This window comes from Amblyomma mixtum, chromosome 2 (genome assembly GCF_055824585.1).
Source record: "Amblyomma mixtum isolate Tamu chromosome 2, ASM5582458v1, whole genome shotgun sequence".
Lineage (NCBI taxonomy): Eukaryota > Metazoa > Arthropoda > Arachnida > Ixodida > Ixodidae > Amblyomma > Amblyomma mixtum.
This window is the reverse complement of record NC_143013.1, coordinates 221,338,477-221,358,303: the sequence shown is the minus strand read 5'-3', so window position 1 is coordinate 221,358,303 and position 19,827 is coordinate 221,338,477. Positions and strand designations below refer to the sequence as shown.

The 19,827-nt window shown below is 44.4% G+C and overlaps 1 protein-coding gene across 1 annotated transcript in view; it reads right to left on the bottom strand.

Annotated features, from left to right (window-relative positions):
* The window catches only part of LOC149362677 (uncharacterized), a 28,444-nt gene extending 21,493 nt beyond the window's left edge, over positions 1–6,951 (bottom strand). Inside the window, exons 1-4 of the mRNA XM_089573161.1 lie at positions 6,755–6,951; positions 6,459–6,539; positions 4,706–4,741; positions 1,447–1,491 (exon numbers count right to left, since the gene is read on the bottom strand). Of these exons, the coding sequence (XP_089429287.1) occupies positions 1,447–1,491; positions 4,706–4,741; positions 6,459–6,501 (124 nt within the window). The 5' untranslated portion in view covers positions 6,502–6,539; positions 6,755–6,951. The remainder of the gene's footprint in view (positions 1–1,446; positions 1,492–4,705; positions 4,742–6,458; positions 6,540–6,754) is intronic.
* Positions 6,952–19,827: the final 12,876 nt, after the last annotated feature.

Below are 19,827 nucleotides of genomic sequence, written 5' to 3'. Positions count from 1 at the left end.
CGACAAGGGTTCAGCTTATGTTAAGGACAACGCAGCGAGCTATGGAGAGAAAAATGATTGGTGTAGCGTTAAGAGACAAGAAGAGGACAGAGTGGGGGAGGAAACAAATACGGCTTAATGTCATCCTATTCGAAATCAAGAAGAAGAAATGGGCTTGGGCAGAGATTCCAATGCGAATGCAAAATGACCGATGGTCCTTAAGGGTAAAAGAATGAATTCCAGGGTATGAGAGGGGCATCCTAGTCATAATGAAGAGAAAGGAATGCGGTTGGGCAGGGAATGCAATGTGAATGCAAGATAACCGATGGTCCTTAAAACATGGATTCGAGCGGAAGGGAAGCGTATCAAGGCGCGGCACAAAGTTAAGTGGGAGGATGAGATCAAGAATTTTGGGGGGATAGCGTAGCCGCCGCTGGCACATGATAGGGTTAATTGGAGAGATATGAAAGATGCCTTTTTGCTGCAGTGGGCGTAGTCAGGCTGATGATGAAGAGCAGGATCGGTACAAGATCGCGCCGCAATAGATTCTTGCAGAGAGTGATGACTAGGTAATTATAGAATTGTACAGTTTATAACTTTAAAGATACAACCTTCCTTTTGAAATTAAATCTAGCAACGAAAAATTATTTGGTGGCCCTGTTTAGTCGCCACTCACGAATAATACGAGCCCCTTTAGATTTTTTCTTAGTTACCGCAAACTTTTACCTACCATTAAGCATCAATGCGCTTCTCGGCTTCTTGTAATATATCAAGTAACACGCCACGTGACCACTTCCTTCTAGTAATGCCATAGATGAGCCATGCAGGCTTTACTGTTACTATTTCTGTCGTCGTGAAATATGTAATTTCCTTATTTACTGTCCTTCAGCTTTCTAAGCGCCGCCGCAATTCAAGGTTGCTTTGATAATAGTCAAGCGTGTGATGTTGACAGATCAGTTTTGTGATTGTGGCCTCTCTGTATACAAAGGTATTTAGGATGTCGCACGAAATGTAGCGGGAGATGAGGCGGGGGGGGGGGGGGACGTTGTACAGCGTTATAGTCAGGTGCCCGGAGCGGGCGGATTGAGTGCAAACGGTTATTTAAGCAAATAACGAGGGCCTGGTCCCAGAAACCACAGCTTTTCAAAACGGTGCGTTTGTCTTCACAGAATAGTGCGAACGCAGCCAGCAAAGCTGGCATCAGCGAAAAGCGTACCACATATCACCATCATTTTCTAAAACATTATTCAAAACTTTTAGTCCACTTCGGTTGAAGAAGCATTCGTACACACGCATGACACAGAATGCGCGGAATATGCGTTCTTTAGAGCGACCAGTCCTCTTTCTCTATTCTCGACCAATTCTACGCTTTATAATATATAAAACATATCAGAATCCAACTTGCTTAGAAGAGCATAATCGTTCCTCTTTGCAGGTAGAAGATTTCCTGGATGCACGAGCACTTACCTAAACAGTCGTCTATCTCATGCGAACTTCCCACGTCGCCGGACCCTGAGACCAGAAAATATGCGACGAAATGTTATTTTGTTGAACATCTAAAACAAACATATTTAGTACATTTTCGTAAAAACGCACATCATAAAAACACAGCAAAAAAATAAATTAGGGAGCGAAGCAAACGGAAGGAAAAAATAACTAATCCTATGCAATTGCATTGTCTCAGCGATGATCGGAAAAGTTTCGAGTGAGAAGGTATTGCTTCACGAGAGACCAGCACATGGAGCACGGTGTACAGTCGTCCACACACCTGTCTACAGCACTCGAACGGCGCACCGAAAGGGGGGGGGGTGATACATTCGCGTCATTTAAGTGCCCTAAGGCTCCAAACCTGACCTTAACCTGTATTCCTATTCCCATGGATCGTTTTCAACTCCTCATCTCCATGGGAATGGGCATGAATTGTTTTCAGCTCAAGTGACCGCAGTGGTGGCGAAGCGGTTGAGCATCCGCCTCGCATGCGGGAGGTACGGGGTTCGATCCCCAGTGCCACCGGGCACCCACCGGTGATACAATGGGTACGAGCTTTCCCCTGGTCTGGTGCTCGGCTTAATCAGGGTGAAATGTTTGAGAAATGGGTCTTTTGATCACACCTTGAGCAAACGAAAAAATCTTGTGCCATAGTGCTCTTTGGCCGCAGATGCCCCTGCGCGATAAAAATTCACTGTCATCAACTCGTCATGTCGCAGATGCCCCTGCGCGATAGAAATTCACTATCATCAACTCGTCATGTATGTAAAAGCATTGTCGGGCCCTCCAGGCAGCCGAAATTTTCATAAATGCACAAGAGTGTGCTGTTCGAGCGCTCTAGACAGGTGCCTGGATGACTGTACATATATGCTCATACTAAATCAGAGGAGCGAAATGAAACCTGAACTTATTATCAACTCTGCTAAGAGTAGAAGGGCTATAGGTGTCACGCATCTCGGAGTGTAAATCCTCTTACGCCAAGTTTGTGGGTCTACGTGGGATGACTTGACTGTAAGAATATCGGGGCACACTGAACGATTTTTCTAACCTTCATCATCTCTTTCTTCCTTAAAACCCTATCTACGTTTTTACCAGGGTATAGTTCTCATTGCTTCTGTTATTTCTCTGTCACCCAGTACCCCTGTGAAGCTAGCAAAATTGCAGAGGGCCAAACACAATAACGTGTGCTTGGCGCAGAGAGTTAACCAAACAGGGTTGTCTGTGTCTATTTGTCCATGTATTCTGGCCGTGCTTTTTTATTTTTTTTTTAGAGCGCAGCTCCTAGGCGCCAGTTCCTGGCTTGCGTGTCGTGGACATACCAGTCGGCGTTGTCCGCGTAATACGCCACCTAAAAACAGTGGCAGGTAGTAGCAGAGGGAAACGCCACCTGCCACGTGTGAAGAACTGCGATCAAATTTCGCGTAATGACTGTGGTAAATGTCTGCCAATTTATCGCTACAGGCTTATACCTCTGTCGTAGGATTTACTGAACTGTTACTCATGTCTTTCGCTACATCTCCTACGCCCAATTTTCACTGCGTGCGTCTCTTTGTCTAGTTTATAAGGTTCGCCGCATGATGCAGCTCATTCAAGGCAGCCCTTTATTTTTTATGTGTGCTCGCTATCCCGCTTCAAAAGCTGGTTTTTAGATCTTTATGTCTTTAAAAAGCTCTTTACATCCTTCTAACCTCCGACCGCTGCAGCTGAATGCCCGTGGCATTTCGCTGCTTAGCACAGCGAATTTACCGCGGCGTTCACAGGGAAGTTACGACTACAAACAATCATTCCGCTTATGGCTTCTTTCGTGACTCCATGCGCTATTTTATCCCGTTGAAGAACCCGACCAATTGGTGTATTATTAAAGAAAAAATAAAAACTCGACACAAACAAGGTATGACCCGTAACTTTCTAGCTGAAACAATTCGCAGATCTTCAGCGGTATAAATTTGGCTACTTTGGAATATTTCGGCTAAGATTAAGGTCGCAAACACTTCTGCCTTGCTTTAAGTTATCGCCAACACTACTGTTTTATGTGCGGAGGCGGAACATGCAGCAGCTTTCTTTATTCTGCGTTTGTTTATGAGACTGTTGCTCACTATAGAGACCAAATTGACTCTCGGTTTAGCCATGTTGAGTACGAAATATGGTGCGAAAGCAGTTTTTTCCAAGTGTACACTACCGCCAGGTACCTGAAACCGCGATTGGGCTTTTCACTGGCCCAGGGAGCCATTTATACTCGTCAGTGTCAATTTACCTCACGCACGCCGCCGGTCTCTGCTCCAGTGCCGCGTTTCTTCAGCACAACGCCAACGCGCATTCCACCAGTGCAGTGTTTCTGCCACAGCGTTGTCCACGTCAATGCATGAAGCGCACATCTCTGTGTCACTAACGCCCCATAGCTCAACGCTCGAATATTAGTTTGATAGTCGCATTAGTTGGTGAAGGATAGGATATGCAGTGCACAGCGAAAGAGTGTGTTGCCCTTTAACACAAGGCATGATCGCTTGAGGCGATATAGTGGTCTCGTGCAGTGGCCAGCGAGGCTTATCTGTTAGCGCCGCGATATTTATGCGCCGCTATATTTAGTCGCGGCAATATTTATTTTTTTATAGTTTGTGCAAGGTCACCATGAAGGTCAAGCTTCACACAAACCGGTGAGTCGGTTTGACCTCGTGAAGTAGCGTTTTCGCACTAAAGATAAAAAAACTGGGCTCGGAAAGGTTAAAAATTCTTACATTTTCAGATAGGTTAACAAACGATCCCGTTTCGCATTGTTCCCCATTCTGCGCTGGCACCTGCTGCTCGCTGCAGAAACAGTTGATCAAGGGGGTTAAGCGTATTCGCCATGAGCCACACGCCTTGCCCGCAATGATGCCGTGTGAAAGTAGCTTCTCCTAATAAACGTAAGGATTGGAAATAAAGCTCAACAGATGGTTGATTAAGAACTAGCAACTTATAAAGATGTCTAGTCATGCGTGTAACTGTTAAAACAAGTCTTATGTTTAGTTACCTGCTTTTGCAGTGCGAGGATAATTCGCAACAGAGCTTCTTGAAGCATTTGAAGTGTAACCATTAGGTAGATAGCGATTGGGCTGTGTTCAAACTTTGATTCGACATGAATTAATAAGGACGCACTTATGAAGCACTGCAAAACGAATTTTATGAGTGATTTTGTGGCATAGCAACTGCACCAAGCCATCAGATGTCATAAATACGAGGTGAATTTCCGTTTTCTTACCTTCTATTCCAGAAAAGCCCACCAGCGCTTGGGATGCTGAAAAAACAAAGAACCCGTGTGAAAGAACATTTTTGAAATAAGGTTAATCGTAAGCCTGGCTTGCAACAAGTACTCACCACAGCTGCAAACACGTCTCTGGAATTATGCATCAAGTGTAAATTAGAACACAGGGGTCGTATAACCTCAGATGTCTTAAAAACCTAAGCTCTGAGGAACAACGGCCAAAGCTGTCACCTGAGCTAGAGTACGAGTACAAGCACCAAATGAGTCGAAGTATTATGGGAAATATGTTGGGTGGACATTTACTTGAACCTTCTTAAGGCACTAGTTATAGGAGAAAAAAATAACGTTCGATTTGCGTAGTTAGGCCAAATTAGGTTACTGAAATCTTATTCCTGCATTCTGTGTCTTTACATGCTGCCCAGAGCCCCGTCAGACAGCTTATCTGCCTTTAGTTTTTGGCTGCAGGATTTTTTGATAATCCGGATAATAAACAGATTCACAACAGCGCTACGGAATAAGGACACAAGGAACACGAAAAACACAGGACGGGTGTTTTTCGTGTTCCTTGTGTCCTTGTTCCGTAGCGCTGTTGTGAATCTGTTTATTAAGCATGAACCAACTAGCCCACACCAGAATCCTCTTAGAACCGGAAAATAAAATTCAACTTCTAAATGCGAATTAGGTGGGCTGGCTCTGTGGGGTGATAGTTTTCCATATTTTATCGTCGTTAGGCTTTCTCATTCATGGTGTTGATTTACGATTAAAGTGGTATATTTTGATGATGATGTACATCAAGTGCATTCTGTGTGTTGCGTGTGTTTGCACGCTATAGTCAAAGCACAGTAGCTGCATAACAGAATGTTTATTATATTCATCACGGTGCAGGTCTGAGCCAGTTGGTCCGACATGTTAACGGATAAAAAGAAACACGACGGAAACAGGACATGGAAAGAAGAGTGGACAGGACGAGCGGTAACTAGCAACTGGAGTTTATTAGAAAAAACGTGGTCGAGCAAAAGCGAGCGCCTGCACAAACCATATCATATCAGAGCACGGTTAACGTCCGTAGCAGAATTCAAGCAAAGTGCCCTTGAAGCCAATATAAAAAACAAAAGGCACAAAGAAAAAAGAATGTACTTACCTGGTCATGAACCGACTATCCTTATTTAGAACAGCCACAGAAGGCTCACTAACACATACGTCACTAATCGTGGCAGGTGGCAAACAACTCTTAACTGTATTGTAAGCCTATACCTATATATGCGTTTGTGTGTGTATACATGTATATGCAGTAGGGCACAAAAATATATGATGTGTTCACTTCTAAAAACTGAAATATGGTGTTTTCTTTCTTATCTTCCTTCTAGAAGCGTTTCTCATAGATTACGTTTTTTTTCTGCCTCTAGGACGTTCGACAGACCGAATGCTGCATTCATTGATATTGTGGATAAAATTAGGGACGACAGCTAAAGGTACTTGCCGCCAGTATATCTGAATTTCATCTTTGTACGGCTCAGCAACAAAGGCAGAAAGTTTGTGTGATACGAGATAAAATTTTTCCATACTCTACTCGTGCTTCACATGGCGCCATCCAGGTGAAAGGTAATCGACAGATGTCACAACACAACCTTCGCGCTAGCTTTCCAGAGGGCTACCAGACCACAGTTTTCCGTTGAGACATTCATAACACTGGAACTATTCAATTGACCCATTGCCTTTTTTTGCTGAACTAGGAATGCAGATAACTTACCGCACAGGAAAATTACAACGGTGAATGAGGTTGCATATGTCATTGCATTCACCGGAGTCAGGTTTTCTTTCACACCTGAAACTAACGTCGAAAACAGCGCTTATTATGTAACATTTTCATTACAAACAAAGCATACAAAGCTTAGTCAGAACTTTCATCGACCTTAAGTACTCTTGGTACTAAGACTTTCAGTTATACATTCGTGAACACTGCATATGCACCGAAGAAAAAATTTAATACTTTAGTCTATGTAAATGTTACGAGCGGTAAGAATAAAAGGAATTGGCACCAAATACCTTTAGTCGTGTTCGTCGTAGGAGAGTGAAGGTGCGCGTTTATAAATTGATGCGAAAAGAAAATATCGAAGCTCTTCTGTACTACGCGACCAAAAAGGTCACATCAGACAAACTTCTCGCCAAAATGAGAATGCCGGAATCTCGCTGAGCAAGCCGTTGAAAAAGAGAACTCAAGCTCTTAAAATGTCAGAGTAGACATCTGGTCCGAGCGATCTGTTATTTTGCGCACAGTTTATATTTTATAGACATCGAAAGAGCGGTGGTGAAGGGACCCTGCTGAAGCTGATGCTTTTTTTTCCTTTGTGTGAATCGAGGCGTAAAGAAAAAATAAACAGGCGTGAACCTGAAGACATATGCGACTGAGAGAATTGTTACAGGCATTGAAGAAAGTTTTGGTTTTGTATTTTTTTTACCTCAGCGATCCTTCTTTCTGGGAACCTACCCAATAAATTCAACACGAGCTATATAACAGATCACCGCAATGAGAAACTGTCGGCATAACCGATTGTTTAGGGTAAAAGCTTGTTTTGAGGACTCTTCTTTTTTTTCACATTCAGCCGTGTAGGTCTGGTTTCAGATATCTACTGTGAACATATCTATGAGCAGTTTTATATGGCTGGCAGTACAAAGAAAATAAATCCAATTTTTGTGCGTAAAGACCCAATGCACCAGAAGCCCGCGCCGGCTAAGAACCTAAATAACCAAAACGGTGCGAGGAACCCGGACCCTACCGGAACAAAACACACACGGCACATGACATTTCAACTGCGGTCGGCAACTAATCAGGACGTTGCATTGTTTTTGTAAGTTATGATCATTAGTGACAGGTGCGAGTGGAAAACTGATAGTTTCGTCAGTATTTCATATTTTTAAAAATTTACCCTGCGGTTCACCTCTGCCGGACCAAGTTTACGCAGCGAAAGCTACATAAGCATGATTCAACATGATTTATCTTTTTTACACCCTTCATTGTTTCTGAATTCCTCTCACCACTTCACAGCCGCTTATTCGTTTTATTAATTGGCTAGATCAAGACAAAGACTATGAATGTAAATTCACGATGAACTCAACAGATCACTCTCGAAAGTGGCGAGTGTTTGTTCGCTGTTGTACCTAGTGGTGCGGAGGAGGTAACTTCTCCTAAACTCTACCTCTAGTATGTATATGATATCGGGCTTCTAGCAGCACTTATACTTAGTGGTACAGGCGAGGTCTCTCTTCTTAGACGTTAATCTACAATCTGCCACCGCTATAGCCTCTCGCCATCAACCGCGCCCAGATATTGCGAAAACACCTTTTGGCGCAGTAGGTCACAATGGCGCCACCTCCTTTCGCCTCACCGCCCCAGTGAGCATAATGCATGTGGATTGCTACGCTTGAGCCTGCGTCCAAAATACCTGGCATGTGGACCGGCTGGAATGATCCGTCAAAGAAGAAACATCTAGGACATTTGGCGAGTACGCAGTCATTGTAGAATAGTATGTGGAACTGTGGTCAGGTCTTGTAAAGGCCTTTTTTTACAGAATCGTATGACAGATGTCCTTCCTGCCACTTGCTGCTCCTCCCAGCTACTCAATTTCCACCTGATATTATTCAAAGCAGTACTGGTTGCTTTCAATACGGGGCGCACAGGATATTCAGTCGACTAGCTCAGTGCGAGAGCCACTGTTTCGTTGAAGCCACGCGGTCATCGTAGTAAAAAAAAGTCAGGAAAACCACTCATTGGTCATTGATCAGTTATTATTTTTAGCTCACCGAAGTTTTATGACCGCACGTCGAATGAGAGCACGGATGAAAGTTCCCCGAGAGGTAGGTGCTTGGACAAAATTACGCAAACTGAGACAAGTAATAAGGCTCTTTCAGCGGACCCCTAATCGTTTAAGGTGTAACGAAGGCAGTTCCTGTCCGTCTCGATAGGTATGGTGCGCGGGCAACGCTAAACGTCACGCAGCTCGGCGCTGAAACAAACTTTTTCGACGTGTACAATTTGGCGACAGGTCATGCTTTTGCCCAAAGGTTTCCTGTCTAATTACGTACTAGTTATCAGATTTTCTTCATTTGCAAATAAGATGACTATGGCATTTAACTATGGCTTCAAGACTAATACGATTGAGAGTGTGCGGAACAAGTAAAGCATTTTGCTTTGGCTGTTTCGTTCACTTCATTGTTCATTGTGTTCTGACTGATAGCGTTCACTGACGTCCCTTAGAGCAGAGGGCTGCTTAGATTCTGACGCTCTTCAGGGTTAGATGAGGTACGCTTTCTACATCAGTCTACCCATGCGGCGCGCCAAAAAATGATGAAAAACCAGAAAACTCCATGTAGTCTGGAATTCAACAGAGTCGCAGCGACTTTCATTTCATACCATGCGCACGGGCTTAGTCAACGCGTGTTTTTCTATAAAAAGAACGACATTTTGTCCTCGTCCTCTGCTCTGACCGTCTGACGCGGTTCTTCCATTTTTGCGGAATGTAGATGTTGAAAGGTCTGATGCATGCCTCAGAAGGGCACCGTGTCTCCGATGACTATCCTGTCAGGACAGTCATCGGCCACATAGTACATTAGAGTCATCGTTGACTCTCCTGTCCTGTGCGGCCGATTTCCCTATTAAATCAGATTAAACGTCCTGGCACCCGCCTTCTCTTTAACTGACCTCCGAGATTAGAAGTAGTCAAACGATGCGTGGAATGCCTTTCAGCCAGTCGCATGTCCGCTTGCCGCTCTATCATCGGCTCAATAATACATAGAAATACGCGGAGTGATGTGAGAAAGCAAAATGTCCGCACGTATATTTGTTTCCGTGGGCCCAATTTCGTCGTCCTGCGACTGAACGTATTTATTCACAGAAGCCTAAAAAACAAAATAAAGGCGGGAGTGAGACTGCGACACGAATGCTTGAAAGGCACTCAACGCGTTGGTAGACTCCTCCTACTCTCGGAGATCAGTTAAAGAAAGGCGGGAGCCGGGACGTTTAATCCTATTTAACATGAAAATCGGCCGCACGGCACAGTAATTCGAAGCTTCCAACAATGCTTGGAGCTTGCTGACCGGGTTCCCGGGGTAAATACATGAGCTCAGAATCCTGTTCAGTGGATCTTTAATTTCTGATCAAAATAAGCTAGGATGTAGCCACAACCCCAAGAATGTTCTTTGAACTTTCTAGCGCGGCCTGAACGATGCACCGCTATGTTCCCCGCTGCGACTGCGGTCAAGGAGGAAATAAAGTTTTCTTGTGATTTCGGTGCACCGAAAACTTTTCTGGACATCTGTACACTGAACTCGGTAAGCCCACGGGCTCTTAGCGAAGCAGGTGTTAGCGAAATCGGGAGGTCATTTCGTTGCTACACTTACAAAGTTTGAGAATTTTATCAGAAAGCAAATTGTCAAACTGTCGCCACAAATAAATGCATCAGCTATAAATCACCTTTCATATCATAGGTCACTGCAGTCGTCATAAGAGAGCGACGGACTCCACACGAGCCTGTCTATCTTATACTGTTTTCTTGCGGTTATGCTCTGTGCTTAAATGTGTTAGGCAGTGACCATAAACTATATGCAGAGGTCAAGCTTTCTTGTGACATTTTGAGGACACATTCTTTGTATTACCAGAATCTTTATACTTTGATACTGGGACTTTCTGAAGCAAGCAAACGTCTTGCAATTTAAGCAAACCTTCAAGTTTATGCATAAAAAAGCAAAATTCATGAGTGGATTTCGATCAGTGGCATTCTTGAAATAAAAAGATCTCATAAGTGTCCTAGACAGGCTACAGACTTCAAAAACTTCGGCCCTAAGATATAAAGAGCCATCGGCTGAAGGATGAAGTTTCTACAAATGGCAAGAAAATAAAGCTATAATTAAACTAGGCATATGTCTGTGTTGGTGCATTGCCTCTTTCTGGTTGGAAGTTAAATATACATTACTTTCGATAAACCTAACTCTTTTTCTTCTTCCTGCCTGTTATAGCCGGGCTATACACAGTTTTATCACATGTTACACTTGTACTGATTCACTGCACAAAAAAGTAAGCTGCCTTTACAATTGGTTGCACTATGAGAACTTCACAAAAACTGCATATGTGCGCAAGCTATCATGCAAAATTATCACGCGCATTTTCAAGTATGTTGCAATCCCAGGGGAGTAACTAGCTTTAAATATGTTTTGTTTATTCAGCTCGGTAAAACGAGGTACCTACGCTGCATTAAACAAATTGAAGATAAGAAAAGTGGAATATTTACAACACACGTATGCAGTGAGAAAAAATGGCGTATCCATATATGCAGAATTGGTCTTTCTCTACTTAACATTCATAGATCCCTCGGCATCCTAATACCACTCCTGGCGCTGTGGAGCAGCGGTTAAGCCTTGCACCAATGCCCTAGGATGGAAGGTGCTGCCGCCGGGGTAATTTGTGCGATCCTGTGTGCTCTCGGACAGACACCGCAATGTTAGTGGATCTTGCTCGGGCGAGAACCACAGGGTTAGTGTTCTCGCACTAATAATCACTTTTTGCATACTTGCAAATCTACGGCCAGTATTTCTATTCAACGACATTACTGGGTATGGAACAACCATGAGATAAACATCACTATGCGACATTATAAAGATGAGGTTGCAAAACACCGCATCAGCCGCGATCTTGGGCCTTGAGGTAGGACGCTGCTTTAGTGTTAGGATAGAACTTTCGGCTGCCACTTTCCGAAAATTGACGACCATTGAAGTATGTCTGTTTGTGAACATATTGTGGGGCCAGGAGCACAAAGGACTTGCATTACACAGGCCACCAAGACGGGTGCCTCCAGAAGCACTTTTACTTACTGGTACAGGCTAGGTCTCTCTTCTTAGACCTTACTGGAGAATCTGTCGCCGCTATAGCCTCGCGCCATCAACCGCACTCAGATATCGCGAAATCGCTTTTTGGATCAGTCGTTCACTATGGCGCCGCCTCCTCTTATATCACCGCCCCACTGAGCCTCATGCATGTGGATAATTATGCCGGAGCCTGCGTCCAAACCGACTGGCATGTGGACAGGCTCGATTTATTGTGCAAAGAAGAAACATCGAGGACAACGTGCGAGTTCGCAGTCACTGTAGAACAGTACGTGGAACTGTAGTCAGGTCTTGTAAAGGGATTTTTTTCACAGTCGTACGATATATTTCCTTCCTTCCACTTGCTGCCCCTCCCATCTACTCATTTTCCACCTGATAATAGTCAAGACAGTACTGGTAGCTTTGGATACGGGGGGCATTTGGATATTCATTCGACTAGCTCAGTGCGAGAACCACTGTTTTGTTGAAGCCAAGCGGTCATTGTAGTGAAAAAAAAAGGACAGGAAAACTACTCATTGGTGATTGATCAGTTATTCTTTTTTTGCTCACCGAAGTTAAAAGCCGCAGGTTGAATGACGGCACGGATGAAGGTTTCCTGAGAGGTAGGTTCTTAGACAAAATAACGCAAACTTATGCAAGTAATAGGGCTCTTGCAGCCGGCCCCTAATCGTTTAAGGTGTAATGAAGGCGGTTCCACTCAATCTCGAGATTTATCGCGCGCGGGCAACGCAAAAAGTCACACAGCTCGGCGCTGGAACAAACTTTTTTGACGTGCACAATTTGGCGACAGGTTATGCTTTGCCTAACAGTTTCCTGTCTAATTACGTGTTAGTTATCACATTTTCTTCATGTGGAAATAAGCTTAATATGGCATTTAACTATGGCTTCAAGACTAATACTATCGAAAGTGTGTTGAATCAGTAAAGCATTTCGCTGTGGCAGTTTCGTTGGTTATTCCATTGTTCATTGTTTTCTGAATGATGGTGTTTACTGACATCACTTAAAGTAGATGGCTGCTTAGATTGTGACGCTCTTCAGGGTTAGGTGAGGTAAGGTTTCTACAAAATCTAGCTATGCGGCGTGCCAAAAACTAATGAAGAGAAAATTCCATGCAGTCTGCTATTCAAAAGAGCCGCAGTGACTTTCATTTTATAACACGCGCGCGGTGTCTACTCAACGCGCGTTTCTCTGTAAAACGAACGACATTTTGTCTTCGTCCTGCGTTCAGAACATGTGACTCGGTTCTTCCGTTTTTACGGGGTGTAGATGTTCTACGGGCTGATGTACGCCTCGGCCTAGCACCGTGTCTCCAATGCCAACCTGTCAGGAGAGCCATCGGCCGCACAGGACAGGAGATTCATCGTTGACTCTCGCCCTGTGCGGCCGATTTCTCTATTAAATCGGATTAAACGTCCCGGCTCCCGCCTTCTACTTAACTGACCTCCTAGAGCACTTGGAGTCAAGCGATGCGCGGAATGCCTTTCCGCCAGTCGCATGGCGGCTTGCCGCTCTTCCATCGGTGGAGTAATTCAGAGCAATACACGGAGTGATCTGCGAAAGCAAGAAGTCCACGCGTATATACATTTCCGTGGGCCTGCGACTGAAACTATTTATTCAAAGAAGCATAAAAAACAAAATAAAAGCTAAAGCAAAGCTTCAACACGAATGCCTGAAAGGCAGTCAATGCGTTAGTTGGCTCCTCCTGCTCCCGGAGGGCAGTTTAAAAAAAAAGGCGGAAGCCGGGACGGTTAATCCTATTGAATATGGAAATCCGTCGCACAAGACATTAATTCTAATCTTCTAACAATGCTTCTAGCGTGCAGATCGGGTTCCCGGGGTAGAAAGACGAGCTCAGCATCCTCTTTATTGGGCCTTTAATTACTGCTCAAAAGTAACGTTGCAGCCACAACCCCAAGAATGTTCTTCACACTTTCCAGCGTCGCCGCCAAGATGCACCCCTCTATTCGGCACAGCGGCTGCGGTCAAGGAGGAAATAGTGTTCTTGTGATTTCAGTGCTCCGAAAACTTTTCTGGACATCTGTACACTGAACTCGGTAAGCCCACATGCTTTTAGCGAAGCAGGTGTTAGCGAAATCGGAAGGTCATTTTGTTGCTACACTTACAAATTTTGAGAATTTTATCAGAAAGCAAATTGTCAAACTGTCGCCACAACTAAATGCGTCATCTATAAATCACCTTTCATATCATAGGTCACTGCAGTCGTCATAAGAGAGCAACGGACTCAACATGAGCCTGTCTATCTTATACCGTTTTCTTGCGGTTATGCTCTGTGCTTATATGTAAAAGGCAGTGACCATAAAATATATGTAGAGGTGAAGCTTCCTTCTGACATTTCGAGCACACTTTCTTTGTAGTAACACAACCTTTATACTTTGATACTGGGTCATTTCGAAGCAAGCAAACGTTTTGCAATTTAAGCAGACCTTCAACTTTATGTATAAAAGAGCAAAATTCATGGGTGGATTTCGATCAGGGGCACTCTACAAATCAAAAGATCTCATAAGTGTCCTAGGTGGGGTACAGTCTTCAAAAACTGTGACCCTAAAATAACAAGTGTCATCGCCTGAAGGATGAAGCATATATAAATAAACAAGCAAATAAAGCTAGCTATCACTAAACTAGGCACATGTCGGCGTCAGTGCATTGGCTCTTTCTGATGGGCTGTTAAATGTACATCAATTTCGATAAACGTAACCCTTTATCTTCTTCCTGCGTGTTATAGCCCGGCTATAAACACTTTTGCCACAAGTTACACCTGTACTGATTCACTGCACGAAAAAGTATGCTTCCCTTACAATCGGTTGCGCTATGAGAACTTCACAAAAACTGAATACGTCCGCAAGCTATTATGCAAAATTAGCACGCACATTTTCAAGTGTATTGCACTCCAACGGGGTAACAAGCTCTATATATGTTTTGGAAATCCTCTGGGTAAAAGGAGGTACCTACGCTGCATTAATTAAATTCAAGCTAAGAAAATCAGAATGTTTACAACATACGTATGCAGTGCCAAAACATGGTGTATGAATATATATCGAGAATTGGTCTTTCTCTATTTAACATTCATAGATCCCTGGGAGACCTCATATACCACTCCTGGCGCTGTGGTGCAATGGTTAAGCAGTGCGCCAGTGCCCTGAGATGGCAGGTGCTGCCGCCGGGGGAATTTGTACGATCCGGGGCGGTCTCGGACAGACAGAGAATGTGAGAGGATTTTTCTTGGGTCGAAGCCACCGGATTAGTGTTTTCGCACTAGTAATGACATTTTGCATACTTGCAAAACTACGTGCATTATTGGTTTTCACCGACAGCACTGAGTATGAAATAACCAGGAGAGAAACATGACTCTGCGGCACTATTAAAGATGAGGTTGTAAAAGCCCAGTATCAGCGGTGATCTTGGATCTTGAGGTACAACGCTGCTTTAGTACAAAGATAAACTTTTAGCCGCCACTCCGAAAATGGACGACCATGCAAGTCTGTCTGTTTGCAAACGTATTGTGGGGCCAGGAGCTCAAAGGACTCGCATTACACTGGCCGCAGGCAGCGCCCCAGATGTCTTAATCGGGCTTCATGATCATATATGTGGCTGAAAGTCGGGCTAAAGTTAAAGTGGCAGAGTGCTTAAATTTCACGGATTGTTCCAGTGCGACAAGGCCTTACTTAAATGATATGTCTACATGACATTATGCTTTCATGCGAAATTGGAGGGCAACAGCGCTCATGATTCCGATGATTTCGGTCCGGCTCTCGGAGTTCTTTTGGAACTGCGACAGCCGGACCGCCATCATCAGAAACATACTTGCGTCCACGCAGGACGGGGGCGGCTCCCATTGACCTCTAACCGGCTAGCCAGCTGCGGTAACCATATCGCAACAAACTTCCTAATCTCCTCCGCATACTTGACCCTGTTACGTTTTAACCGCTCTTGGAATACACTCTGTTACCATAAGGAACCAAGAATTATCTCTTCTTTCAATTATATGCTGCCCATGACCATGCATTTTACCTATTTGTGGTTCAAATAAAAAGTTATTAACTTAAGTTTGCTCACCGATGCACGCTGCCCTCTTGCTATCTCTTAAAAGTGAGAACTATTTTTTTCCTTTCCACACCCTGCTTGGCTGTTCTTATTTTAATTTAAAGCTTTCTCTTTAGCCTCTTCTTTTCACCCACGCAGCCGAGTTCCTGTCAGATAGTACCATTTTTTTCCCTCTTGACAAAAACGAATAAGTTGCTGTTTATGACCTGGTGAGCTCACTCCCATCATTCTGCGCCAATTTATTTCGTCCTCGTGATCCGAAGCTGCAGTCACTGCATGCCCCAGATGGATGCATTCCTTTACTATCTCCAATGCTTCTGTGTCGAGCGTAGACTCTTGTCTCTTTCACAAACTCCGCAGCATTACTGGAATTTTCTTCACTATAATTTTCATATACGCAGTTTTCTCCGTCTCTTTAAACAATGAATTATCCTATTCAACTAGTACTCTGAGTTACCTAGGAGGACGATGTTAGCAAATCAGAGATAACGAAGGTGGGGATAAAAGTTACCCTTATTAGGCCGCCGTGGTGGCTCAACAGTAATGGGGTTCGGCTGCTCACCCGAAAGATGCGGGTTCGATCCCGATTTTTTCTGCGAGTGACTATGGTCGCTGTGCATTTCTTATTAATGTTGCTTTGCTAAGTCGCTCAGGAGATGAACTGCAAAACATAATGAATCAAATAGCCAGGCAGAGCAGTACTGTGGGTCTAAAGATTAATCTGCAGAAAATGGATGTAATGTTCAACAACTCAGATTTTATATTGTGGGGATTGACGTCTCGTTACGAGAGATGAGCGGTGAGGGAAGCTTTAGTAGAGAGCTCCAGATTAATGTAGACCGCCTGGAGTTGTTTCATGTGTGATGACATTTCGCAGCGCACCGGCAGTTTTGTATTTCGCCTAAATCCAAACATGGCCGCCGTGGCCGGGATCGACCCTTGACCTTGGGGTCAGCAGCCCAATGTAAAATCCATGAGCCACCACGACGGTTGCTTTATAAATGCGCCCTAGGAAGTTGAGTTCAAGGTGAACACAACGGATCACTCTCGACAGTGGTCATTGTTTGTTCGCTATCGTCTCTGGTGGTTCGGGAGGTGACCACTCGTTTTAAGGTTTTACTCTACCATATGTCGTCCCTAATAACCCGTGATGCACAATGGTGCCGGAAACGCATATCATATCAGTCCTCACTATGCAATCTTCGTTTCCTAGTAGCTTGTCGCAGTCGACCGCGGCCAAAAATCGCGAAAGCGCTTTTGGCTGCATAGATCGCAATGATCACGCCTCTGCGGAGCTCATAGCCCGGCTGACGGGCTTCTGAGCACCATGCAAGCGGATTCTACGACACAGCCTGTGTCGACAAAGCCTGGCATGTAGACTGGTTCGAATGATCCGGCAAAGAGAAACATCGAGGGCATTTGGTGAATTCGCAATCACTCTCGAACGAAACGTTAAATGGCGGTAAAATCTTGCAAATGTCTTTGCGCCACAGTTGTATCAAATATGCTCTTTTTATCACTTGCTGCTCCTCCAAGCTACTGACTTTCCATCCCATATTGCTTTATGCTTGGAATCCGAGGAGCACTGGCTGTTCAGTCGACTGTCTGAATGCTCAGTTTCTTTAAAAGCCGCTCGTCATTGTAGTTAAAAAAAAACCTTACATAATGTAGTAATTATTTCTTCCTCACTAAAGTTTTACGGCAACCTGTTAAAAGAGAGCAGAAAGGAAGGTTCCAGGAGCGGTGAGTTCTTGATAAAAACTACAAACTTTGACACTGCGCCACGTAATGGGGCTCAACATCAGACCCAGGACTTCTAATCGTTGGAGGCCTGATGAAAGTAGTATCTCTAAATGTAGAAGTTATCGTACGTTGCCGATGCCAAAAGTCGCGCAGCTGGGCTCTGGAACAAACTTATTCACATGTATATTTTAACAATGCGTTATGCTTTCTCCTAAGCGTTTCCTAATTGCGTGCTATATCTCGCATTTTCTTCATGTGGCAGCGAGCTCTATATGGCATTTAACTATGTATACTACCATGCAACGTGTACTTAATCTTTAAAGCAGCTTGTAATGGCTGTTTTCCTTCACTTCATTGTTTAGCGTGTGATGGAGTGTACCGAAATTAACCGGAGCAGAGGACTATTTATATTTTGACACTCACAGAACTTATATAAGGCTTCTACGTCAGTCTAGCGATGCGACGCGCCAAACACTAAAGAAAAAGATAAGAATGCATGACGTCTGCTGCTGAACAGAATCGAGGAGGCTTTCATTTCTTTCGATGTTCTAAGTCTTCTGCAAACGCGTGTGACGTTATAAACAGAACGGAATTTCGACTTCGTACTGTTTTCTGACCTTTTCACTCGGTTATTCCCTTTTTTCGGGGTGTAGATGTTCAAACTTCGAAGTATACTGGTGTACGTGACGGTGGAGCAGACATACCAACTCGCATTGCTCAAATAAAAGACTGGACGTGTTTCTTCGTACTGAGATGAAATAGGAACGTGGCTTCTTGCAGTGCCATTGAGAAATATAGCAGTTTATGAGTCAAAAATTCACAGGCGATCATGCGATTTCATGCTGGAAATCTGCGTTAGCATTGACAGTTGTACTTTGATCACTTTTACATTGATCGCCTTGTCATAACGTCTTTGAATTTGATTCTGCATGGAATTCTCGAGGGCGGATGTGGGTGGGTGGTTGGTGTGTGAGGGCTCCTCGTAGGTGCGAGATGCATGATGGTGCATCGCCGGATGCATCCGGAAGGTGGAACACACACACACGCGCCCACACACGCACACAATGACCACGGTTTTTTTTTTCCAGGAGAAAGCTACAATGCTGAAAGAAGAGGTAAAAAGCAATGCAGCCTTTTTAGTCATTGTCATGTCTTCCCGGTGCACCGTTGTAGCATGGCGGGATGCCTGTACACAATAAGGGAGGAAGAGTGGTTGTAGGGCAGAGGTTATGAACAAGAGCGACACAGGCAGCAACAGCCTGCTAAGCGGAGTCCCACGCACAGCGCTCGAGCGGAAAGTCAGGTGGCAGTGATTTATTGCGCCTTAAAAATTCTCCCGATCCACAATGGTGGCAAATTTCACAAACATCATTTAGTAACACGCCTACACGGCTGACGACAGCCGTCTCTGGTGGTTACTCTATCCAGGATGTGAAAAGGCAGCCGGAATTTTAAACGCTAGAAAAATATGCAAATATGCAGCAGAGCGTCTGCTGCATTTGGCAAGATGTGTGGTGGAAATGCCTCTATTGTACGGGTATGCCTTTAGTGACAAAATACGCTAGCTATTTAACGAAGAGACATTTCATGAACTCGTTAGCATTATAATGGACTGCGCAAGCGGAAATGGCGACCGCCGGAAGGTGTAGCAGGTGGCAGGTGGGAACCAGTCCATCGAGCTAGGAATAAACTTGGTATACTACCTTGCATATTACGAACCTTAGTGCGCCTCCTCGGATATACCGACCTTTCCAATGTTAACCACCGATATAACGAAGTTTAGTGTGTTAAACTCGGATATAATGAACCTAATTATGCCACCTCGCTTATAACGAACTTTCCTGTCTTAACCGCGACGATAACTGTTTCGTGCTCACCTCGGATATAGCATATTTTCGTGTCGTACCTCGGATGTCACGAACATAAGTATGCCATCACGCATACAACGACCTTTCCTCTCTGGATCTCGCATGTAACAAAGTTAGTGCGTTGACCTCGGATATAACGAATTTTAGTGTGTAAACCTTGGATCTAACGAACGCACTCAAACGATCCACCGAGGATCGCCTAAGAGCTTTTTCGGTGGCACTCCGCTTGCATATTGAATATCGTTCACCTCCGATGTGGCATCTTTAGCAACTCTGTCGATATTTTCCTTCAACGGACATACCGCCTATGGCCGGCATATGATAGCCACAATGTGATACACAGTAAGGACACAGGCCCTAAACGACGGACCGATTTCTATGTAGCCATATACAGGATAACATGATCTAGAACGTCAATCTGGCGGTGGAGAGTTGCAGACCGGTTCACATGCACCGTATGGACCCCTCACCTGATTACCTACCATGACGCGTCTGTGTGCAGCATTTTTGTACCTCAGAAACTGAAGAAAACAGGGGAAATGTCCCATGCATTGCGCATCCCTGCAGGCG